General features: G+C 38.6%; 2 protein-coding genes across 2 annotated transcripts; both read right to left on the reverse strand.

Moving 5' to 3' along the window:
- Window positions 1–8,557: 8,557 nt before the first annotated feature.
- On the reverse strand, window positions 8,558–12,351 carry LOC109908591 (homeobox protein Hox-C12a-like). The gene is made up of 2 exons (XM_020507257.2): window positions 11,664–12,351; window positions 8,558–10,731 (listed from the first exon to the last, which is right to left on the reverse strand). The coding sequence occupies exons 1-2, from the start codon at window positions 12,277–12,279 to the stop codon at window positions 10,493–10,495; spliced, it is 855 nt and encodes a 284-aa protein (XP_020362846.1). The 5' UTR covers window positions 12,280–12,351; the 3' UTR covers window positions 8,558–10,492.
- An 8,938-nt stretch (window positions 12,352–21,289) lies between these two features.
- On the reverse strand, window positions 21,290–25,421 carry LOC109908653 (homeobox protein Hox-C13a-like). Its single transcript, XM_020507311.2, has 2 exons — window positions 24,637–25,421; window positions 21,290–22,374 (listed from the first exon to the last, which is right to left on the reverse strand). The coding sequence occupies exons 1-2, from the start codon at window positions 25,298–25,300 to the stop codon at window positions 22,115–22,117; spliced, it is 924 nt and encodes a 307-aa protein (XP_020362900.1). The 5' UTR covers window positions 25,301–25,421; the 3' UTR covers window positions 21,290–22,114.
- Window positions 25,422–27,257: the final 1,836 nt, after the last annotated feature.

Raw genomic sequence — 27,257 nt, forward strand, 5'->3', positions numbered from 1 at the left:
AGTATTCATATTTTGTAAGGAATTCTATATCTTGGATAATGAATATCACAAATCACGATTGGATTATAATAGCGCTTTTTGCTCAAGGCGCTTTGCATTATTTAGGAGAAGCGCGCCTCAAGAACTGATATAATACGTTTAATTGGGAACTTCATACATTCCAAAAAGTAAACTAGTCGAAAACATAATAATAAACCATTCATATTGACAGGTTGTAGAAAATGTACTGTCGTTGTGCTGTTGAGTCATTTCAATAAAGAGTTCTAAACGGCGCTAATTATCCAAAGCCAAAAACAACATTTACTGTAAACCAAATCAAATCAAATCAAATGTATTTATATAGCCCTTCGTACTGTACAGTGCTGTACAGAAACCCAGCCTAAAACCCCAAACAGCAAGCAATGCAGGTGTAGAAGCACGGAAAACGAAGCCTCCACGCAGAATAATTAATTATTAGGTCCTTTGTGGAATTCATTATCGTCGATAGCAAGACAACAACAAACAAAGTGCATAGTGGCCTTCATGTAATAGCCTTCATGTCCATAACACTGTCAGATATTCTCCAGCTCAGAAATCACTAACAACAGCGTTTTCTGCATGCGCTCTAATTCATATGCACAATGATTTTGAAAAGGATAATCAAGCTAGGCCTTAACTGAAAGGCCTAATCGCTGAAACAGGGATATACCTATATACCAGTCGTGTACAATATCAAACAGAGATGCCAACACATTGTCTGTGGTATTACATAAATGGCATGCCCACAACACTTGGGTAGTAAGGAAAATGAACACCGTGGGTAATCCTCCTTCGAATACCTAAAACGATTAATGTCTTACGGGGCTGAAGCTCTAATGCCATCATTCGGGGGATACGATTTACCATGTGTTTATTCTTCTTGGATTTAAGTTAAAGTAAAGGATTTTAGTCTGTAATATTCCACCCACAGTAGGACCCTGGAAGTGGATGGCTGGTGCGCCCTTTCTCGAAATAAGAACCCACTGGGCACAGACGTTATTTCAAATTCTATTTCATGTTGAGTCAGGGTAATTTCAATGAAATGAGGTGGAAACAACGTTGATTCAACCAGTGTATGCCCAGTGGGAAGAGTTTCCTTCATTAATGTTTTTGACTAACTTAAGTCCCTGACGAATATGTCTTCCACACGCAGCGAGTATGATCATAAAATGTACGAAAATACAGGCAGAGGCTTCAACTTAGTAGCCACACATGGCATTTGGAGTCCTGAGAATTTCCTGAAAGAAGGAGGTGTTGTAAATATTTGCCATTCTCTGGTTAAACATCACTGTTCGTGAGCACAAGCTTTTACGACTATGTCAGGAATATAGGCAATGTATTTATACCTCGCACCATTATTACAATGGTAGGTTAAATGTTTTTTAGAACACAAATAACTATCTGGACAAAAATTAACACTAAAAAAGTACATGGGAATAAGTTGAAGTCGTAGGCTATTCTGTTTATAGCCTATGATCGATAGCATGTCTATTATGTGGTCTGGTTCATAGCCTAAACGTATTATGGACTATTCCTTTTCCTTAGCTTTTGGGAACAGACAATGCTGTAAATAACTTAATCATCCACATTTTTGCTTCTGTGCTCCAGACACAGACCTTGTTTCGTCACCACCACGCACCAAAATGGAAGGAAGCACAGTTATCCTGTTGAGAGGCGCACGGCCGGCCCGGCGCGCCTCAAATTAAAGCGGTCTGAACCAGGGCTAAATGTGGGGAGCGTGAGTAATCATGTTACTGTCCCCCCATGGCCTAGATACATTTAATTGGATGTACGTCGGGCTGTTAAACGTGGTTCTATGAGCTGCGAAGAGTTTCAAGCACAACAAGAAAGGCCCTTATTTTTACTGAGGTCTCAGTGAATGCACCTAGCTTGAACGCATTTGTACTGGGAACCAGTAGGTTACAAGATCAGATGATATAAACGCGATAAAAGGGCTCTCCAGAGTCTATTTGTGGACTATAGGAGCACAAAGGTTGACAAACCATTATAGGCCGTTGATTAGTCCTCTCATCACAAAGATATACATTCAAGTTAAAGGAACTCCAGCGTGTGGACATTTAAATAGCTTTGTATTATTTGCGGACAATAATTTGGTGTGTTTTACAATAGTTTTTTTACAATAATGATCAATGAAATGTTGTCATCAATTCTGTGAAAGTGTCAAATTATTTCACACATATTGGCAATTTATTTTATGTTTATCTTCATCCATATTTATCCAGTGATGTGTTGAAGTAGAAACAAACGTCTGCTCCTCTGAGGAGTTTATTATCATAAGCTATGGTAAATATTATTGACTGGTCAAATCCTTTTTATTGCATGGCGGCAAAGTGTAGTGGGCATCCTAAAAACAAAACCAGCTCTTGTTTGGCCTACTTATGAACATGAATAAAAAGGCACACAAAAAATAATCAATAATTGCAGGCCTGAATAACTTCACTTTTTTAAACAGTTATTAAACCTCCCTCTATTATGTTGCACCTACATAAAAAAAAAAACTTTCCTTACCACAATTTGTTTGCATATGAGTCTGGATATGTCCTAAATTCATAAAGTTCTAAATACACAAATCACACTAAAATACATATTTTGACTTTTTTGTAGGTTATATTATCAACTACAAGTATACTTCCATTGCGAAAAGAAGAATATCTTATTACATAAATCGTAAAGATAAATATATTGCACAGGTGCGTCACAGTTCAATAAACGTGTCTATATGAAGTTACATTTTAGTGTGAAATGGAATACATCAGAGCAAAAAAAGTAAATAGGTTAATTTCTGCACGTCTAATCTATACTAAAACGAATCCAAATGTAACTATTTCATGTAGCAAATGTAGCCTGCTTACCCAAATTCAGTTATTGCTATAATTACATTTTACGTAGCCCTATTACTTGATTTGGTTTATTTTGCTGCGATATTTGTTACTATAGTTTCAATTGATGAGTTAGCAAAGCATACCCCTGTTATTGTGTGTGTCAATAAAGATGGATCCCTACCTAATTGCTTTGTGGGTTTCCCTGTCTGCGTTTGTTAGTTCACCTTTGAAGTCGGGGCGGCAGGTACCCTAGTAGTTAGAGCGTTGGGCCAGTAAACCGAAAGGTTGCAGGATCGAATCCCCTAGCTGACCCTGAACAAGGCACTGAACTTTCTGTGAGCCGTCGTTGCAAATAAGAATGTGTTCTTAACTGAGTCGTGTAGTTAAATAAAGCTAAAAAAAAACTCAACACGTCATTTCCCATGCAGTGAGATATTATATACAATGGTAAAGGCCTAAATGTTGCGGTACAATTAGGCATGACAAACGATTGAATTGAACGAGGCCGCGGCTGTGTTGATCAGTGAGCCTAGCATGTCTATACATCATCACCCAAGTCCTGCTTTATTCTAGGAAACAACTGACACTGAGCATTGAATAACGCACATGCGTTACTCGATATAAGCTTGAAGGACTAAAGTGCATGCATATTAAAGAAGCGTAGCGTTTTTTAGGATAATTTCGTAAAGTAGGCCTACTATTTCAATACCACAACGTTTCAAATATAAGTCAACGCATCGTCTGTATTTACCAGTCAGAACTCAATCAGAGTCAATTTTCCCGTTGCACAGCTATTAGGCTGACAGCTCAGCTCAAAGTAAGCACTGTTCCCGCCCACACATGGTGTTCAATGCATTTTACCAACGGTAAGTAAAACAAAATACAAAAATGGAAACTAGTGAGACGTTTGTTTTTGTTTTGCTCCCAGTCGGTTCTATTGCACCCAGTCAGCCAGTCAGCCAGTCAGTCAGTCAGTGTGTTGGTCAGTGTGTTGGTCAGTCAGTCAGTCAGTGTGTTGGTACACTACGGATCCATATAAGGTACTAACTTGACCTTCAGTTTGTGCACTGTTCCCGCCCACACGTATCAGTTAAAGGAGTGGGGGTGAGGAGAACCTATAGAAAACACTCCCCACAACCTTGGATAGGCCCCGAAATAGATTGTGCACGCAGGCATAATGTTAAACAAATAACAAATACAAGCTGAGGAGCTTTGGAAGATCAAAATCCAGTTTGATTGGCAAAACCATGATACTTAAGCTGACAAAATGAATCCGCTAACAAATACACAGTTCACGTTTAGTTCGTCACAGCGTTAGGTTTGTCTGGACCACAGGATTTAGATAAGAATGAAAGGTACCCAATAAATGCTTGTAAAAACGAGAGGGGGACACTCTGGTACAAAGGTCCTCCTCTAAATTGCTATTTCGTCACAAGTATTTATATTAATGCCACTATTGTTATTATATAATTATTATTGGTATTATTATGCTATAATTATTATTATGTCATTATTATTAGGCTAATTATAAAGATAATGCTGGACGATGCTCTCCGATGTTATTCAACACACACACACACACACACACACACACACACACACACACACACACACACACACACACACACACACACACACACACACACACACACACACACACACACACACACACACACACACACACACACACACACACACACGCAAGTGAATATCGTTGCAAACTACTTTTCCTCTCTCTCTAACATGCTTGGTGTCATAAACGGTATGATAGAGAGGGTGATAGAGAGAGGAGAGAGCAAGAGAGAGAGAGAGCTAGAGAGAAAGCGAGCGAGAAAGAAAGGCCACCGAAGGCAGACCTGGCTCTCAAGAGAAGACAGGCTCTGTGCAGGCTCTGTGCAGACCACATACAGGCTCTGTGCAGACCACATACAGGCTCTGTGCAGACTGCCCACTTCCTAACTTCCTGCAAATTGACCATACACATATTTCCCTCAGATTTCACAGACCCACAAATAATTCGAAAACAAATCCAATTTTGACAAACTCCCATATCTATTGGGTGATACACCAATCACAACAGCAATATTTATGTATATGCACATAATATGACATTTGAAATGTCTTTATTATTTTCGAACTTTTGTAAGAGTAGTGTTTACAGTAAATGTTTTATTGTTTATTATCTATTTATCTTGTTTCGGCAATGTAAACATATGTTTCCCATGCCAAGAAAGCCCTCAAATTCTATTTAATTGAAATTGAATTGAGAGAGAGAGCGAGAGAGAGAGAGAGCGCGAGAGAGAGAGAGCGCGCGCGAGAGAGAGAGAGTGTGTGAGAGAGAGAATGTGGCGGTTCTGGGGTGCCTGCTAGGCCACGTGGCTATCTGTGAAGTTCTCTGTGAAGGGCATGCACGTACCGTTTACTGACCTCTGTGACGGGGCACGAAGGGAGACAAGCCACCATAAACAGATTTAGCCAGTCTCAAAGTCAAAAGTGCGATCGGTGTGCATGCAGACCACATATAACCTCATATCTGCATTCTACACAAGAACGAAGAACATCGTCTCAGAGATGGTTTCTTCACTGACATTACCATCATATTTTGAAGGCTACATTTGAGTCAAATGTGCCTCTTTTTCATTGCTGGATACAATGACCGATGCGTAAAAGCACATAACACTAGAAGTAGCATTATGCAATTTACGCATTACGCAATTTACTATAACTGTTCCAAGTCGAATATGTGTTTTCGAAGTGGGAAAAAAACACAGGGAGAAAATGATAACCTGTGATTGATTGCTTATATGTACTCATTTTCTAAGATGCAAATACTTTTTGAAATATAGCCCATATCCAGACAATATGTAGGCTGTATATTGCATAACATACAAAATACTTATATTATTATGATTTTTAAAAAAATTGTATGAGGTACTGGGATAATATTCGTAGTACAATATACTCTCTAATTTAACACATCAAAGGCATTCGACATTGAAACTGCGAGAAAATTCTCTGTGTAATCTCTGCGTAAAACCACTCCAATGAAGACACACACAGAATGTAACCCGAATATTTTCATCTTCAAATACCAGTTTTCAGAGTTCAAATTTGCATGCATTCACTTCTATTAATAAGTACGGTATAATCTAACATGTTAGACTATTATAGAAAATCAGGACCACAATATTGTTTTGTCTTGTGCGTAAAATTCACACATTTTCCACCATGCATTCTCCACAATGTCTCAGGTAGAATACAGCTGAACTTCAATTTTTCTCGATTTAACATTATTAAACGGATGCACCACTAAATACTTATTATTCAGATGATTGCTAGTTGTGTATAGTAGGCTAGTACCCAAAACACGTTCTCTCTCTTTTCTCATTTGTTGACTTTATCTATAAGCAAATCCATAGGCTGCTGCTAGAAACTAGCGTATGGTAAAAGCATTATGGTCTAATGCATCTCTCCGTTGATGACTCAATGCACTTCTCAATATCCTGACTGTAGAAACTGTGAACACGGGTTAGTTAAAATGTCAAAATCACAATAATAATATTGCAGAAGAAATGAGGGAAGCTGAAAGGACGGAATAGTAACTGTGGCAACGTATCACCTCAATGTTCGCAATGTGATGATGGATCAAAATTTGCGGCCTTCTAAATTCTCAATAAACTCATGTATATTTTGAAGATATTGTTGAGATATACTAAGTTCAACACAGTATAGTCAGACAGTTTATAGTAGGATAGAAAGATATAGTTCAACACTGTATAGTAGGAAAGAAAGATACTGTTCAATACTGTATAGAAGGCTAGTAAACTATATTCAACACGGTATGGTAGGCTAGTAAACTATATTCAACACGGTATGGTAGGCTAGTAAACTATATTTAACACGGTATGGTAGGCTAGTAAACTATATTCAACACGGTATGGTAGGCTAGTAAACTATATTCAACACGGTATGGTAGGCTAGTAAACTATATTCAACACGGTATGGTAGGCTAGTAAACTATATTCAACACGGTATGGTAGGCTAGTAAACTATATTTAACACGGTATGGTAGGCTAGTAAACTATATTCAACACGGTATGGTAGGCTAGTAAACTATATTCAACACGGTATGGTAGGCTAGTAAACTATATTCAACACGGTATGGTAGGCTAGTAAACTATATTCAACACGGTATGGTAGGCTAGTAAGCTATATTCAACACTGTATGGTAGGCTAGTAAACTATATTCAAAACGGTATGGTAGGCTAATAAGCTATATTCAACACGGTATGGTAGGCTAGTAAGCTATATTCAAAACGGTATGGTAGGCTAGTAAGCTATATTCAACACGGTATGGTAGGCTAGTAAGCTATATTCAAAACGGTATGGTAGGCTAGTAAGCTATATTCAACACGGTATGGTAGGCTAGTAAACTATATTCAACACGGTATGGTAGGCTAGTAAGCTATATTCAAAACGGTATGGTAGGCTAGTAAGCTATATTCAACACGGTATGGTAGGCTAGTAAACTATATTCAAAACGGTATGGTAGGCTAGTAAGCTATATTCAACACGGTATGGTAGACTAGTAAGCTATATTCAACACGGTATGGTATATATTCAACACGGTATGGTAGGCTAGTAAACTATATTCAACACGGTATGGTATATATTAAACACGGTATGGTATATATTCAACACGGTATGGTATATATTCAACACGGTATGGTATATATTCAACATGGTATGGTAGGCTAGTAAACTATATTCATCACGGTATGGTAGGCTAGTAAACTATATTCAACACGGTATGGTAGGCTAGTAAACTATATTCAAAACGGTATGGTAGGCTAGTAAGCTATATTCAACACGGTATGGTAGGCTAGTAAGCTATATTCAACACGGTATGGTATATATTCAACACGGTATGGTAGGCTAGTAAACTATATTCAACACGGTATGGTATATATTCAACACGGTATGGTAGGCTAGTAAACTATATTCAACACGGTATGGTATATATTCAACACGGTGTGGTAGGCTAGTAAACTCTATTCAACACGGTATGGTAGGCTAGTAAGCTATATTCAACACGGTATGGTATATATTCAACACGGTATGGTAGGCTAGTAAACTCTATTCAACACGGTATGGTAGGCTAGTAAGCTATATTCAACACGGTATGGTATATATTCAACACGGTATGGTAGGCTAGTAAACTATATTCAACACGGTATGGTATATATTAAACACGGTATGGTAGGCTAGTAAACTATAGGCAAAACGCACAAGTGGCAGCAGCGTATGATGTAGGCGTAAGTTTTTTTTGATATACAGGGACTAATGGTGCCAGGAGTCGGTCGCCGGATCCGGCCATCCACAGTTCACTGAAATGCCAACAAATGATCTCAATTCAGAAAAAAACACAAGCCGCCACTTTATTTTGACAAACCCTTAATACCCATTTTTTTCTCAATGATAATTATGTTTGAGAGTTATTTGGCTGACATGTGCAACGCAAACTCCATATTTTCTGTTTACCTGTCATTACCACATAACCAGTGTATCATATTGTTTTACCATTCCAAATGAGAGCGCTTTCGTGTATATCCAAACAAGAATCCAACGCAATAACCGTGTGTAATGCGACTCATTTGTTGTGCCATTATCACATAATAAAGTACTTGAAACAACAGTAAAATGACAGTGGTATAACCTTTTTTATTTTGTAAAGATTCTGTTTATTAGAAACCTTATTCATACATAGATACATTCATGTCATTTTTACTTTTATACAACACAACGTTTTATTAAGCAACCCTCACAAGAGCAAATAAGGGAACGCAATATTGTACAAAAAAATAAGGAACAATAACGTAACACTATCAGACTGAGAAAGGGGATCCTGAAATATCATGTAAATAGTATCATATCATACAATTTTTTATAACCATGTCATGGCTGTATGAAATCTTCATTTCATATAACCATTTACAACCGCAAATAATGGGAATGCGAGATTGTATATTGGAACATTAACATAAAACACTATTATATTGAGATAGGATATCCCCAAATATCATATTATTTCCATACTTTTACAATTTGCTACACGTTATAAGGTAAAAAGAGACACCATATAGTACATAACGAATACCAAATACAGTAGCCTACAAATGATAGTCAGTACCTCCGACCAATGCATTATAATCATTATAATTATAACATGCATATATCATAAAGGTTTTTAAAATGCGACGATATGTCTTTCAATCTTTCAGTTGTTTCTACTTTAAAAGTCATAAGGTACCGAGCAATCATTATGTATCATCCATTTGTTTATTTTTCACATAATCACTAACATGCTTCACTGTGTCTGGGGTTTAATCCATATACATTCAACACTATAATACATTGTGCTGCCCAGATGTTAAAGGTTCACACACCAGCGTTTAGATTTTGTATGTCATATATGTTTATAATACGATATTTCTTTCCACTGAGCCTATTTTTCAGTCAAGTTCTACTTCCAATGATGCCCATTTCAAATGTGCACTTTTCCAGCGGTAACCGTTATTCCTGGGCCTATATCAAGTACAAAAAGCTTATTGAAAGTCTATCTATGGGATGTGCATTTACGAAGAAGACATATATCTCTGCATGTTATTGCAATAAGGATCTCCAACAACTCTATGGTGGAAGAATAATTGAAGAATAATTGTCAGCACGTCTACGAGAACTATGATCTTCGATAGCAGCCAGCACGAACCCGTGTTTAAACAACAACCTCATCTGTTCTGATCCAACCCCCCAAAGTTATTCAGAGGCTGTTGGGGGAGGGGGGGGGGGGCAATATCAAATATCTTGAGAAAGTTGTCAGCACATGAACGAATTCATGGCAAATAATATTTCAAAGCGCTGCAGCCATAGAGAGGTTGGCTTGGAGGTTTAAGAGCCTCTGATTTGCGGCTTGGAGTCTGACTCCTTGCTCGTGACCGTGAACGTGCCGAAACACATGGCAGGGAACTAGAGGAAGCGGATAAGGGCATTGTGTTCATCTCAACCAATGTCATTCGTCTTAACCAATCTACATTGCCAGTGACAGAATTGGTGAAGAATTGGCCTGATAGGTTTATCGCAAACTCTGGCCTGATAGGTTTATCGCAAACTCTGGCCTGATAGGTTTATCGCAAACTCGTCTCGTGTTTATTATATTGCTTTTCATTTTGTTAATTTAGTTTTCAAATAATTTATCAAAATAAATGGTTCATTTTCAAGGGTTTAGGAAATTACATCAGTCATGGACATCATGCACTAATTCCGTCCTTTGGGACGCAATAATATAATCTCACAGTTGATTAACGTCTGTAGGCTATAGGTGTTTTACCACAACACTATGGTAGTACTATCCTGCATAACTCGGCCGATATTCTAAGTTATCGCAGCAGTATCACTTGGTCGTTTTCCTTAGGGCCTACACCTAAAATATTTTCCTGAACATTTTGCACCTTCTGATGGAGATGGAGCGAGAGTAGGCTAGGTGAGTGCATGCATGCATTTATAGCAATTGCAGACAGGAGAAACACTGCCTGTCAATCGATTATCCTTATGGTGCCACGTCTCTACTAAATCTAAAAGAAGCCCATAGCTTGCTCCCTCATCATCAGTCTCTTCTTCTTCATACGCCGGTTCTGGAACCAGATTTTAACCTGTTGATCGCTGAGGTTGAGGCGATTAGACAGCTCCCTCCGCCGCTGTCTGGTGATGAACTCATTCAGTATGAACTCGCCCTCCAGTTCGGCCAGTTGGAGCTTGGAGTAGGGCTTGCGTTTCTTTCTGGTCCGGGTGTGCATCGGGTACCACGGGGCACCTGGAGGGGGCATACAAGATATGGATAAATCACACCAGTTGGGACTACAAATTAAGCTCACAGTCACCTCCAAGACTATTCTCCTTTCAATGTGACTTCCTGTGCTGCGCACATAAACATGTGTTGTGTTACACTTTACTTGTTGTGGTCTAATCTATATAGACCTTTCTAAGTCTGAATCTTATTCGATGACATGGGGAATGTTTGTTTAGAAGCTGCAGCTGAAATTCTGTTTCCTTCTTCGGAGTTTATACATAAAGGCAAAGGGACCACTAATTTACAGTAGTTTGTGTCACATGAACTTTTACTGATGCAGTTAAAGCTGATGCAGTTAACGCGATAATTAAGTATTTCCTTGCAAAACCCCCAACATTCCCCCCCCCCCCCTTTAAAGTACACAGCGACAGATATTAATTATGTTAACGAGTCATTAAAACGAAACCCCTCTCTATTTCATGCAGTCATCCACAGCGCCTCACCTCTTCAAATCACTGCACTCATTTGTTCTGCCTAATATTTGCGTAATATACATGTTATAACAAGCTAAATGATGCAGATAAACCAAACTGATACGTTCACATCGATAAGCTTATTCGTAATTATTTTGTCTCTGACCCTGAGACGCATGCAGTGGCAGTAAGACCCAAGACCGTGGACTAAAATGGTCTGCAGCCTAAAGTCTCCTGGTTGAACACAAACGCTTGAAGCATGACGGAACATTTTAAGGAAACCCCTAGCGGCGTTTGTCTGCCACGCAAGTGAAGTCGCCTACAGGCAAAAAACAAAACATGAGCATCATGATAACAAATCGCTAGAGCCAACAACAAACCTCTGGCTATGCTGAACTACACAATTCCTTTGATAATAAACGAGCATTTTGGGGATTTATAATATCATATAACAGTGTTTGGATGAATGAGGATGGGACCCACCTCCGCATGCAGCTATGTTGCCCGAATGGGCGGTGTGGTTTCCTGGTGACAGAAGGGTCTGAGGGTCGCTGGAGGAAGTTTTGCTGCCCTCGTTGAGAAGCGAGGAGCTGGAATCGGATTCCAGAGATTGGCAGGACGGCGGGTCTTGAGCGAGTTGCTCGGTCCCATAATTACACTTAGAAAATGCACCAATGTTATTGCTGCCCATGCCAGAGTGCATCCCGTGATCAGATGTTATGAATGATGATGTGTCCCTCGCTTTATCCTCTCGCTTTAGGCTGCTCCCGCCACCACCTGAACAGCTCTCTCTGCTGCTCACGCTGCCATTGCTATAATAACATTTACTCTCCTCCGGTCGAGTAATTTCACACGACCGGTTGAAAGAAGGGTTAATAGACACGGGGCTGCTAAAATATGATTGAGAGTATCCATTGCAGGGCTCGGATGGGTTCCACGGGAGGGAGCAAACATTGTCCCTTCTCGGGTAGGGGAGAGATGGTAGCCCCGCCAGTTGTCCCCCCGAGGCTCGGAAATTCGGAAAGTAAAAAGTGTCTCCAGTGTGGATGTTTACCAAAGGTCCCACAAACCCGGGATTAAGAAGATTATGCTCGCCCATTTCCGCGGGCCCGACCAACAGCTTCTAGTTTATTGCAATCTGACATTTAACGTAGTTAAACCTGGGGGTGCACCTGATTGGTCAACCTAAAGTCATGTGATCTAAGGACTAAATTATGCTACACAAGGGTACCACCCACTTGGTCCACCTCAGACAAAACAAAACATTAACTGTATTACGGGGTTTATGTGCTTTAAAAAAATACTATAAATGTTTTATTAAATATGTATAATCTTGTTTTTCTTCTCTGGAACCCAGTCGATTCCAAACCTACTTCTCCTTTTTTCTCCTCTACTATACAAATATATGTAACAGTCCCTAGTCTCGTTTAATATTTTTATTAGCTGGCAAAGGTTTTAAAATACTATTTCTTATGAAAACTATTTATTTTCCTAGAAGGAGAAGGTGCATCGTTTTTTCGAGCAAATTATGTTTGAATTAAATGTCAAATAAAGCTGTGATGTCCGTCTTTTACAAGCTTGTTTTAAGAAAAGACTGATGCTCATTGCCGCTCTCTACTTTAGCGGCTCTGTTAAAATCAGACGTTATTCTATAAGGTTACTTTAAGAGTGTATATCTCACATAATATTATCCCATACACCCATGAACAACTTTAACAGATACCCCCTATAAACATTCGCAGCCAAACTCTATGAGGACGGTGATAGGCCTATACCTCTCACAATTATTTGATATAAACTTTACAAGTTAGCAGAGGGAACTTAACAGATTCAATCGGTGGAGACGTGCTGAACCATATTCCATTAATTAGTTGATTTGTAGTATTATCATTCTGAAGATGCTCTGTAGGAATCGCTATTATGCATCACAGTGTAGCTGTTATAATAGCAAAGCACCACTAGAGAGCAATTTTAGAGGAAAAATACTTTCTTATATGCTATAGTACAACAGCAAAAATGAATGCTTAGTCTCAGCAAAAAAAAATGTAATCACTTTACCATATTTAAAAAAAATACAACTCCTATGCATATCATTCAGGCACGTAGCCAACAGTTAGCAAATACATTCCAATGTGGTCTAAGCCTGTCAAAATGTTCAACATATACGCCAGAGGATGGTATGGTACCATATTCTTTCTCTTTCTTCTCCTCCCATCTGGTCCACAGATCCTCTCATCAATTGCATTGAAGGTATCTGGAAATGCTTAGACTCAGAGTGCATTCTTAGATATAAATCCTTCTAATATATAGCTTAGTACTGACACTCATATTAATTCTTCTGAAGTTACGTAATGTTTAGACACCGGGCGAGACCGACAAAAACAAACTTATCTACACCTACATTACACGTAATTTAGCAGACGCTCTTATCTAGAGCGATTTACAGGAGCAATTAGGCTTAAGTGCATTGCTCAAGGGCACATCGATAGATTTTTCACCCAGTCTACTCTGGAATTGGAACCAGCAAATTGTTGATTACTGTGCCAACACTCTCAACCGCTAGGCTAACTGCCGCCTCAGATCTGTAAATTTGTAATCAAAAATGCATACCCCTTTTAAATGTAATTATGTAACGTCTCTTATGCGCACGTGTGTATACTTATGGGTTAAGGCTCATTGCCTATGATCCCAGATGTCTGTAGCACTGGTGACGATTAGTAGGCATAAATAAGGCCTACTAAATAAAGACTTAAAATAAATTAATGAATGTATATTGCTCTGAATATGTCCGTTCTACTCAAGTGCATGAGCAAAATTGCGCTTTATTGATCTTAAAACATGTTAACCATTCACATTATTTTCATGAAGAATGCGTTACCATAATATCAATTAAATATCACGCGCGGTTTTACGTCATAAGGATATTGCAACATATATAACTGTGTTGAGGGTATGGTAAAGGAATATAACTCCTTACCATCCTATTTGATGTATAATAATGTATAATAATACTGATGATCTGCTATAACGTGGATTTATAACTCTTTGTCCAAAACAATTTGACAATTTACGTTAAGTTCATATTATACGTCATAACAGCATAACTATGTAAAATAGAAAATAGAAAACATCGGTAAATAAAATAACGTAATTGTAGTAGTTATATAACATTTTAGATGCAAATGTTAAATATGTGGCATTTTGTACCTTGCAATTTGAATATTCCCGCATATACAAGAAGTACAAAGCCTTTTCTGAGAATACTAGCCTAATTAGTTTTACATAGGCTACATTGGTCGCTGCACAATTTTCAACTCAGACATTATTTGATGCAACCCACACGTTATTTGATCCATCATCAGCAGTGACAGATATCACAGAGAACCAGCGCGCCTCAGCCTCTAAATAGAACGAAAAATATACATCTGAAATTGGAGACGCTGCTTTGAATTATTTGAGTTTTAATCTGGCCTCGTGCACTTTCAGAATTTCTTCTCCAATCATTGCAGACCCTTAGTAAGTATTGCAATGCAGTACAACAACATAAATGTTATTATATGTTGTGAGTCTAGCTGCAGCCGTCTGAGCACTATGGGAGATTACTTAGTATCGGTTTAGTTCACAACCTCTCATGTTCTTAATTACGACATAGTAATCCATTCTAGGAAAAGTTGCCAAAGCAAAAACCTTAATTACAAGACGAGATAATGTCTGTAACCATGTAATGATAAGTCCATGACCATTTTCAAAGTAGAGCTTTAATTATCGATATATATATATATATATTAAAAGTGAATCTGCATTATATATAATGGTTCCACTTTACCTCAAAGAGAATAGAGGCAACAGCGTCGTTGTGCCGCAGCAGACAGCAGACCAGACCCCCCAATGCCACCACGCCTTCGATCCAGACCAGCTCTCCAACAAGCCTAGTTCACATTCACACTGAACGATTTCTGGATTCACATTTGATACAGACGATACCTTTGGAAGCGTAGGGGAATTGAGCAACACTCAACTGATATTCTGTGATATTCTGAGAAAGTAAGTATTTTTGATAGGTCTATATTATTTTACAAAACGACAGTTGGGAAATACTGGTTGTCAGTTCAAGGTCACTGTCTCGTGCGTTGTCTGGAGGCTCGGGATTGGAATTTCTGTCTTGGAATCTCTCGGCCTGTCCAGACAGGGCAATAGCGGAAACAAAGGACTTTTTTTTACTCCCCTTTGATTTTGTGCAGACAGGTTGCCACGGTTATGGCCTCGGATATTTTTTAAAGTTCCCCTCAAGGATAAGACCTCCCTGATTGTGAACAACGCTTAGAGAACTGCAAGATTTTAAGTGTAGCCTATTTAATTCTGTCTATTTTAATATAGGAAGAAATTTCCATTTAGAAAAAATAATAGTGAACTAGAGTAAACTGTTAAAATAGGCTTCTGTTAGAAAATATGGTTATATTAAACTTTAAATTATAAATAATTAGGATTTAATATCATACCTATAACGAAGTGGCTCGTGCTACAATATTAGATATTTTAACACCAGTCTATGGGTGCACACCCTTTGAACTTGACCGTCAAAACATTTGTTCAAAACATTTGTTTTTGGAAGATCATTGCGAAATATCATATAATTGCCTGTAATATTTTTTTAAATAAATTATAAAGTTCTATAACTATTCGGCCAGTGTAAGCCTGTGCATAGTGACACGTAATATGTGTGTGTGTGTGTGTGTGTGTGTGTGTGTGTGTGTGTGTGTGTGTGTGTGTGTGTGTGTGTGTGTGTGTGTGTGTGTGTGTGTGTGTGTGTGTGTGCGTGCGTGCGTGCGTGCGTGCGTGTATGTGGTTCTGCCTAGCAATTATCAAATTCTTTCAAAACAGCTGAGGGAATTGATTAATATATTTAGTGGTTACAAATCAATCACAATCTATCTATTTTCAATCAATTAACAAATACTCAGGCATTTTACGCATAGCCCAATTATGCATAACATTATTATTCCTAATCCGTTAGAACAGCAATCAGTAGGCCTAAGTAAATAGCTACAAACAAACCACCATCTACATAATTTGGCGTTGGAAGAGCCTGTAGCTATAGCTAAAAAATGACGCAAATAGCATTACCAACACAACATAAACCATTCATATGAATAATCTTGAAAATATTAATCATGTGTCTAAGAGGAAATAGTCGCTAAAACTCAAAATCGCTATGGGCCGTCGTTATGTTGGGATATAAGAAATGTATAAACGCTATGGAGCATAATCGTTATGTTGGGATTTAAGAAATGGATAACATCACCACAACAAAACAACAATATGCATAATGAATATAGCGTACTGTATAATGATAACAAAAACAAAAGTAAAACTTCACTAACAACAATAATAAGAACCACAAATTCAGTCAGTCACATGGACGAGTTGGTTGTTTAGGGTTGGCTTAGATTGTTGACAACATGTAAACTATATTTCGTCTCCAATGTTTATTTGAAAACATAAACACATTTGCACAATGAGCACTTGTTGTCTCTCAAATACATTGTTATAGTTATCGGTTAACTAGCTAGCGAATTTGAGCCATATTAGCATGGACATTAGTCAAAACACCTCAAAACAAGACATGGCATAAATTTAACAGCCACAATAATAACAATACTATGTTATAATATGAATATGGATTTAGTGTTAGGCTCATATATAGGCCTATTGATGTTAAAAAGTAATAGCCTAATAGTAATAATGATCATTGTAAGATGGAGCATCGTTTGTTGTATAGATGGGTTAGCTGACAATGTCACGAAAACAATGCGTGCGCGTCAACAGGGGCAGAAGTCTGTTTGTTGTTGTGATTCTGGATAGCCATATAGCTAGCAACAATTACAATAACTACCATGTGGGGAATCGTAGTTGGCTCGTTTCAGCTGGCTTTATATTGTTCTTGATACCATGTCTTGTTTTGAGGTGTTTTGACTAATGTCTATGCTAATATGGCTAAAATTCGCTAGCTTAATAATCAACATCTGTAACGATGTATTTGAGAGACAAGAAGTGCTCATTGTGCAAATGTATTTACGTTTTCAATAAACATTGGAGAGGAAATATATTTGATATGTTATCAACAATCTAAGCCAACCCTAAACAACCAACCCGTCCATGTGACTGACTGAATGAATTCAAAAATAAATCCAAGTTTAATTTCTACAGCCTGGTATTTTCACCTTGCCACCACCAGAGGTTATCAGCCCCCTTCTCAATTCAGCTTTTTCCCTCTAGAACCCTGCCCAGCAACATGCTGGCTGGGGCCAGCGCCATCTATTTGGTTGGGCCGGGGCCTGGCAGCATCCACAAGCTATTCACTCTATAGCCCTATTTCATATTTTAACCAGACTAAGCCTACACATTAGCCAAAGCTTTGAAACTTGTATCAAATAAGTACTTTTTGGCTACTTGTTCTAATCTAAAGGAAGTAAGTGTACGACTACATGCCATTTTCACTGGACAAATTATTCCATTCCATTTGGAGTGAAGGTGTCTTGTGTTTTTGATTGGACAAAACACTCTTTCCTGAAATTATCCGTTAGAATGCCGAAAATGATTGACAATATTGAGTGAATAAACATTTAAAACAAACGATATAAGCCTTTGTGTGAATGATTCAAGAATTTCGACACCCTCGGTGCCTGACTCAAGACGCAATATCTAAGCTTGTCACATCATAGATATGAGTCAATTTTCATAATTCTCAATTTAAAACGTTCTCAGATATTGTAGATTGAGCGTGATGTATGAAAATTAACTAGGCTAATATGAAATCCTGGATTATATAAAGTAAACGTCTGAATAATTGTTCTGGATTTGTCATGATTCAAATTGTCCATTCACTTTCAGTGTATTTAGTGCAAATACAAGATTTGTAGAAGTATGAAGTAAGTTTACAACAAATAGTTTGTGTGTTGGGTGGTGTGGGTGGTGTGGTTGGGGGGGGCTATTTGTCATTTGGTTTGCCTTCATTGCAAAATATTGTTTTAAATAAAATCGTGTATGTAATATTTGAATAGAAAGGCGGCATATTGACATCCTTAAATAAAGCACCGTGATTTACTTGTCTGTACATGACGATATCTCAAGTAATCAAAGAATGGATAACTATATATGATATGGATAACTATATATGATATGGATAACTATATATAATATGGATAACTATATATGATATGGATAACTATATATGATATGGATAACTATATATGATATGGATAACTATATATGATATGGATAACTATATATGATATGGATAACTATATATGTTTTGAATTTGAGATTAACAATTGCAAACTGAAACCACAATCACATCTCATTTATTTTCAGCATTTATCTTACCCAAAACATTATTAGAACATAGCCAAAACATTCCCCAGAGAGAACCAATTAATTCTTCATGTGTTAAAAACCCCTCTTGTCAAATACAACTATATTTCCTAACACAACAATGCAAACTGGTCGGTCTATTTTGACATACTAAGAGTCAAATTTCCAAAGTTGATAAGAGATTGCATTGTTATTGCACATGAATAACAATGCCTATAGCAGCTGAACCAAGCAAAGTTGTACTTTCTAGCACAAAAAGGAATACCAGTTGTCTAAAATGTGCTGTCATTTGACCAAATATGCATAAATTAAATAAGAAAATGGCTATTACCTTAAATCGGTATGCTGTGGGCGACACTTCGGCATATTTCATTTATTCTCAGACAGAAGCTGCGCATGAGGTTAGCGGTGTCTCGAGCCCAGGACACGTCATGGCTGCTCCCTGCAGTCAGATAGGCGTCGGTGTTTGGAGACGTCAACGTTCTACCTGTCCTTTGTGGTCAATAACACACACGCACACTTCATGATGAGTGCATGAAACCATTGGTTGGTTTTGAGTAGCACGGGGCTGGGAGAGAGAGAGAGAGAGAGAGAGAGAGAGAGAGGAGAGAAGAGAATAACCCACTTTGAGAGAAAGGTATGCTCTGTTTAACACAAACGATGACACAGAAACCCAAATGTTAACGAAAAGGCTCACTCAGAGTTGGTCACCAGTCAGAGATGGTCAGGCCAGTAGGATATCGGTGCATTTCCCCTTTTTATGTATTTATGGCATGTCATTAAGTCTAGCTGTCTAGACAGGGGAAAAACACATTATTTGCCTGCAAACAACCCGTGGGCCTTCCCTGCTAAGCTCGCCCAGCCCCCTGTTTAGTATTCACGCACTGCTCTGATGTCAAGGTCAAAGTGGCTGGCTGCATAGTCACGGTCAAGGGTAAAGAGGTGCCCCAGACGTCAAACACCGCTATTTATACGCTTCGCATTTGCTTACTACAATTTAAAAGAAGCATTATCAGGTTGACCAATGAAGCATATGGCCACAAGTAGTCCTGTGGGTAATGGTGCGTAAATGTTTCAAGAAACTGAGAAAAAGGCATAGTGTTATTTGCTTGATGTTTGGTGAGTGGTCCCATCTCTCTGTGTGTGTGTGTGTGTGTGTGTGTGTGTGTGGTGTGTCCTTTAAAACCAGAAATAAGCCTGGTAACAATAAAAAAAATCTAAGAACATCTACAGTATATTGTTTCTATAGAATAGGCCCAACAATGGCGGAGACGATGATACTATAACTGCTTCAATACATGTACAGAATGAATAGGTTATGGACTTTGGACGGAATTCTATAGCTTGGAATACGGGCGTGTGAACCAACTTTAAGCAGAAATCGATAAATGAATTTAAACGCAAGTTTATATCCAGTTTTAGGCGCAAAATACTTACTTTACATTCCTTGAAAAATTATAGCTAACATATGACATATATATGACACATACACTATTACTCAAGTATACGAAAAGGTATTTCGGAGGCTCGTAATCAACCTGAAAAAGCAAGTCAATATCACGAGTCACGAGTAACTGCGGGTAAATCATGGAGAAGGTCTCCTCTGTTATGGAATGCGTCGTTATTTCTAGGGTAAGGAAAACATATGTGGATGCATTAACTTGCTGTAAGTCTATGGATTTAGTGAAACTGAAGTACGTTACTTTAGCATGAACTTGGATTTAAAGAATATAGCCTAGCTGTCGAAATATCAACATTGTGTGTGCGTGTTTTTTTGTGTGTTTGTGTGTTATGGAATATTTGATTTATTCAGGGTATTGTGTTTCTTTGGGAAGGTAAGAAGACATTAAGACATTGTATAAGGCATTGCTTTGATCTAAATGTAGGTGCGCATGAAAAACCAAATATAGCCTATCACTGATCGTTTATTCGTTTGCTGTTCAATACCGAACACGAGGCTAGCGAATACTGTTGCTGTGTCCTGGTACATTTGGTAAGCAGACGTTTCTATTATATTGAGTTGAGTTAGAAGGAAGTAATTGGAAGAATCAGAAAGATCCAAGAAGACGTCGTAATCTCACATTGCAAGCCTCCACATTAAACTTTGTGGAAAGGTTAATTCTCTACTTAAACAACAGTGCAATATAAACTTATTATACAGGCCTGTATTAGGTGGGCCTATTACATAAGCCTACCCATACAACCTATCCTAAGTTAACGCGTCAAAGGATACACAGTTGAATATGAATCATTTTTGTCCTATGGATCTCCTAGGCGTACATGTCAATTTCATACATGTCTATCCAAAGCACGTATACACATATATCCTCTTCTATACAAACCGTTCGTCAATACCAGGGCTGTTCAATGTCAGTCCTGCTTGTTGGACTGGCCACGAGGATGTCAGACAGAATGCACTGCAAACTAAGTTCCACTGAGTGATATGATTACTTACTACAGGCGTCAGGAAAGAACCACAATATTTAATTCATGATATTTCAACAGATAACCTTGTTTGACCGGGGTGAAAATATTGAAATGATGTTAATCATCATCATGTCTTTATGAAACATGTCACCAGTATGTTTAAAACACCAACATACAGTGCACATAGCCTACCGCAGGAGATACAGCTACAAGACTGTTTGCTTCCGAGGCACCTGAACAGCTCCTAATGATCTGTACTGTATTTAGCCCACTATAAACAGAAACCAAAAGAAAACGAATGTGCATTTATGTGTAATATTCACGGACTTTATTTGCTTACAATCATTCAAGTTGCATGACAGACATTATCCTTCACTGATAAAGGAACACATAAAGAGTTTGAGACATTCCAATTTACAGCCCTGTCATACGAGAGAATATGCATTAAATAATGAAGGCATTGCACTGTACATGTATAACAATAGCAGCCTTGCTTTTACCCTATTAACAAGAAAGACAGAAAAGACAGGAGGACAACATATATAGCTTCTGAAATCCGGAACGGGAGCAGTTTTAAAGAACCATTGTATCATCCGTCGCCCCCGCAAAAACCCAGTCTGTGAGTTCTTGGCTGAAGAAAATACATCTCGTTGTTTTTTTGTGTAGAATTTCGAGTTAATTGAAGTTATCGTTCTCCCTGACAAGTTTATGTCCATATTTCAGTTAACTTCTGTTGATGACGTGAGGAAAATATCTTGTTTTCATCTGGCTGTCTGTTGGATGAAAAGTCTTGGAAATGTCAATATTCCTCGTGAGATTGGTTTGAGAGAAAAAAACACGCAATCCTTGTGTCTTTTTGAAATACAAATATCGTTTTAAATATTATATATTTATATATGTACATTCATATAAAACAAAGTTGAACTGATTTTTCAATATTTTCACAGTTTTTAGAGCATTTCTTTCTGTAAATCGAAAAAAGAGGGTTTGTAGCGTGGAGTGTGTGGACCATTGGAATTTAATTGAAATACACTGCCGACGTGTTCTTCTGGCTTGTTTGTCGCTAAGAGGTAAATCATGGATTGGAAGATGGTGGGATGGATATCAGATGCAGTGTAGAATGGACCGGGAATCTATCAAGTTGTATGCATATGATTACTAGTCTTGGATTTACTGACAAATTTCTTCTCTTTCACCCGTCGGTTCTGGAACCAAATTGTGACTTGGCGCTCTGAGAGGTTGGTCCCGGCAGAGATGCGTCTTCTCTTGTCTTTGGTGATGAACTTGCTGCCAGCGTACTCTTTCTCCAGCTCCTTCAGTTGGAGCTTGGTGTAGGGAACCCGCTTCTTACGTCCACGACGGTAGTTACTGACCTCAGGCTGCAAAGGGACAACGTCTGGAGAGAAAAGGAGATATGTATTACGCAAACACATTTCCCACCACTATTCACTAATCTGATTAATTCAAATGTACTTCATGTATCAATATGTTTGTTATGGAGATGCCTTTTATGTCAAAAATACCTCATAGACATTAGATTCAGCCTAATAAATTATCTATGCGCGAAATTTAAACATGACGCACGATATTTTTGGACGCACAATTGGTATTTACTTTTTTATTGGTATACGTTTTTATCTATAAGCTTTCCTCCTTGATGTTCAAATACAAGCATATATCAAGCACATTGTTATATATATTTAGCTAGGTACGCGAGGTGTATGAGGTATTAGAACATATTTTCTTTGAGTTACAGGCACTCAGTATACATGACAAATTTGTGAAATATTTTATTTCTTCAAAATATAAGAATCTTGATCCGTAATAAAGATATGAACGACACAGAAATGGGCCTTGGGGGTCGATACATCGTTTATACCTCCTTGTATACATCGAAAAGAGGATGTAAGTATAGTATTTTTTCAGATTTTTATGAGAAAAACATGTTTAGCCTTGCTGATGTACACAATGTTACCCCCAAATACTTAACGATGTTCATATAATACTCACAATGTTTATGGTTTTGAAATAAATATATAAATGTATCAACAACACCTATTTCAACAGTGGACATATCTTTGCGTAATTATGCAGGTATGCCCTGGATCTTTGAAGATGTCTGGTATTGTACTGTGATGATCCGATGAGCACTTACTAATCAAGAAACCCGTTGACGCGCTCAACCTTTTGCATAACATCTGACGTTTGATTTAAGTTGGGAATTGGGATGCGACTTGAGCTACCTATAGCTATGAGTTAGGATTGTCTGGCTTGCTCAAAAAGTTGTCTATAACAGACCCATAGGCTACGTGTGTGTGTGTGTGTGTGTGTGTGTGTGTGTGTGTGTGTGTGTGTGTGTGTGTGTGTGTGTGTGTGTGTGTGTGTGTGTGTGTGTGTGTGTGTGTGTGTGTGTGTGTGTGTGTGTGTGTGTGTGTGTGTGTGTGTGTGTGTGTGTGTGTGAGAGAGAGAGAGAGAGAGAGAGAGTGTGAGAGATAGAGAGAGAGAGAGAGTTTTGTGTGTGTGTGAGAGAGAGTTTTTTTGTGTTTGTGTTTGTTTTGTGCGTGTGTTGTGCGTCATGCTCGCGCGCTCGTCGTCCGCGTGTGTGTTTTTGAGGAATCTCCTGGAAAAGGAGGCAAAATGGCGTGAGGGGAGAGCTAGCTAGGGCAACAACTCCTCCGTGTCCGAAATGCAAATACACATTTCACCAAGACGATAAAACCTTGTGGTTAACTAAGCACTCTAGTAAACACCGTGTAAACAGCATACTGGACGCTTATGGACCGTGTTTTCTTTATCAAATATCAGACTAGGCTATGTTGCCAATACAAAAGGAAAGCTTGTCTTTCCAAAAGCCATTGAATTATAAATACTTATGAAATACTTATGCAACACAGTATTTGAGTCAGATATTAGATGCTTTGGTCATGGGCGAATGGAACATTGATTCTCACATGCAAAACGCGCCCTCGCGAAACATTGGGCGCTGTTGACAAAGATTCGGCAGAGATTTATTGGCACAATCCAAACAGTAGCCTAGCTTGCTTTTATAATACAAGCGGCAAAGGTATGTTGTTATGCCGCTGCATGACTGACTACCTGGTTTAAGCACTATTGTATTCATGTTGTGACTGGTAAATAACAAAGCTGAGACTAATTGTTTTGTTTCTACAATGCGCGTTTATGGTGTTTATCACCAGATACATAAAATCACACCGGGTAAGCTATTTTCTAAGACTATAGATTTTTCAGCTGTGATTTCAACTAAAGCACAAACCATTGTGTTGAGTTAAATTGAAGGACGTGACATTGATTTTGGCATATTGAAGCGATCAGCCTCATAACCAGCCAACCGCGCCAACACTGTATTAGAGGACCCAGTGGATGAAAATAGCCTACCATGCCTGACTGTCATTTTCATTACGCTGTGAAATTTTGCACAAATATTACGCTGTCCCTACAGAATGTATCAAATGGATGCTATACATTGTCGTTTATATATAACTCTACACACAACACTTGACATAAAGGCTTAGCCATGGCTTTGGTTTGCCACATGGTAAATTATAAGGCTACGTTATGATGAGGAAACCATTGCATTTAATGATAGGTAATAACAAGGGTGGGGGTTATGACATTTTAAAAATGTTTAATTTCATACCTGGAAATGAAGATTTCCAAAGATGAGTGGACTGTGTTTGCTCCTTGGAACAGTACACCTGCCCATCCCAGCCATTCGACAGAGCCCAGTGCTGGTAGCCCTCCATAGGAATCAACGCGTCGTGCCTGGGTTCGGGGTGGCTGATCCCGGGAACCACTGACATATCTAGATATCCAGGAACCGCTTGGTATGAGCTAGCAAAACTGGGGTAGAAGGCGAACTCTTTCGCCCTGCTAGACAGCTCTTCGGTGGGCAAAGCGGTGCTGGTGGGGTCGCCATATTTCTCTGCAGGGTGGTACGAGCAGGGCTTCTGCTGCAAGTTCACGTTGTGCGAGTGAGATAACCTACAACCGTAATAAGGGTTTCCAAACGGATAACCGTAGCTCAGAGATGGACTGGAGGAGGTTTGGGGAGCAGGACACTGTCGGCCGGTGTCTGGGGAAGATATATCCGAGTACATAGAGCCCTGATGGGTCGCTATAGTGCCCGAATGTCGCCCCAACCCAGGGTGCGACATTAGGTCCCTGCAATGGGTCGCCGGGCAATTCCCGCTCAATCCCTCCATTGTTTGGTTTTTATTCGGATTATTTTCATTCGGGCTTTTTTCATAAACGTACATCAAGGTGTCCGCCCAGCGTGGATGCAGAACCAGTGAAGTTGTCATATCAGGGGTTGCGGATGCTTTTTAAAAGTCGACTACTCCAAGACGGACACCTCATTTCCAACTACATATTACGCGAGCGCATGCGCAACCATGACCCCGTGTGTCCAGTTCGTTATGGTTCTGACACGTGATATGCTAACCAGCCCGAAGAGATTGAGGCTTGTGAGTGGGGGGAGAACATCCCTATAAACAACTAGCAGCTCAAGTTTCATCGCTTCTTTCTGGGGAATACAGGGTCCTATCATTGGCTGAAGTCACATACGCGAACATCTTTAAAGGGGAGGTTGGAAACCTTAGACGAAGAAGGGGAAATGAAAACAACCTGCAAAGTTTGGCCGACACTGGAAAACATTAAACTGAAGTAGCCGCAGGTACTCTAGTGGTTAGAGCGTTGGACTGTTAACTGAAAGGTTACTAGTTCGAATCCCCGAGCGGACAAAGTGAAAAGTATGTGAATTTAACCTTGAGCAAGCCAATTAACCATTATTGCTCTGGACAAGAGCGTCTGCTAAATTACTTAAATGTAAAGGAACATTTAATTACTGAGCGTGAGGAAAAAAACATGTTATTATAATAAATGAATATGCAGGTCTAGGCATTTTTATATTTATACTAAAGTAAACATATTGCATCATATTTCATTCGCTTCAATGCGTGACTGTGTGCTGGTTTCACTAACAAATGCAATGTTCCATACAATAATCTCTTTTAGAGTCAGAGTGGAAAATGTTTTGGCTGCATGACGATTAAAATGCATATTCAGACTTGCATATTCACAGGAGTGGTTAACACACTATTGACCATGTCTACATTTGTTTTAATATCATATTTTTTTCGACTAACATTGGTATGGCAATGCAGACACAAATGCACATTTCTTAGGAATACACATCGTAATGATACGATCGACCATTGGTAAATCATCAAGGCTATATGTTTGTCAGTAAACTGTGTCAACTACGGCTAATCAGTTTCAGGATTTCGAAACTGTGTTGGCATGAATTCAACTTCTTGGTCTAATTTGTAAAAAAAATAATTCAGAGCTTTGAATTATGCTACAGGATTGCACGTATTCCAAATGCACTTTATTTCAGTTCTGAAGATGACTTATCCTTTCTTTTTAAAACAATAATAATCATATTTGTGAGAGAAAATATTGGGCATCACATTTGGCACCTTTTGGGTAATCCAAAGGTAACGCGTAAAAGCTGAATCTTGGGTCAGGTTTAACTAAAATAAGCCAGATCTGTCTATATTTTGTTCTTATCGTCTGCCTTCGTCTTCGAAGAAATATTGATAGCTATGCTTTTGCAAAAAGCTTCAGTTTTTCCAGCCTTTTGCAATCGGTAGACTTCAGAAAGACTTCAGAAAAATTAACCTCGCAAGTGAGTTTTGTTAGTTCCACTATTTTTAATAATACCCTGTCCGCTGAAATAAAAAATAAGCGGTTGGACCTATTCATAGTTTGGAATAAAGATTCCGTTTCTGATTAATTTGTCCTTCTTTCCTTTGGACTAATGCATTAATGTCTATAACTGGTAATAATAGTCTAAATTAACATGTGGAAATCATAAAAATCATAAAATCATAGACAATGAAAATGTTCTGATGGAAGTCACATGTTTCTAATATGTGTTTAGGACGCCAAAGGTTGTCCCGGTGTTTTGGAGGTTGACAATTGGATAGGACTACTGAATATTCAACAAATTAAACAGTTTTACTTGTGATTCTTAGGCCTATCCTAAAATATGTCACCGACTCAGACAACTAATTCCGATCACTTGAATCTCTGGTCCAATCGACTGTAAAGCTGACAGCGAAACAGTTGTACCACCATTGTGCAAGTGTTGTGCACATTAGATGGATATCTACACAGGAAAAGGAAAGCCAGGCTACAACTAGATGGCTGTAATTCGTCGTCAGAGAGACAACTAGTACTCTGTTGTCCGGAGATTAC

This window comes from Oncorhynchus kisutch, linkage group LG17 (genome assembly GCF_002021735.2).
Source record: "Oncorhynchus kisutch isolate 150728-3 linkage group LG17, Okis_V2, whole genome shotgun sequence".
Lineage (NCBI taxonomy): Eukaryota > Metazoa > Chordata > Actinopteri > Salmoniformes > Salmonidae > Oncorhynchus > Oncorhynchus kisutch.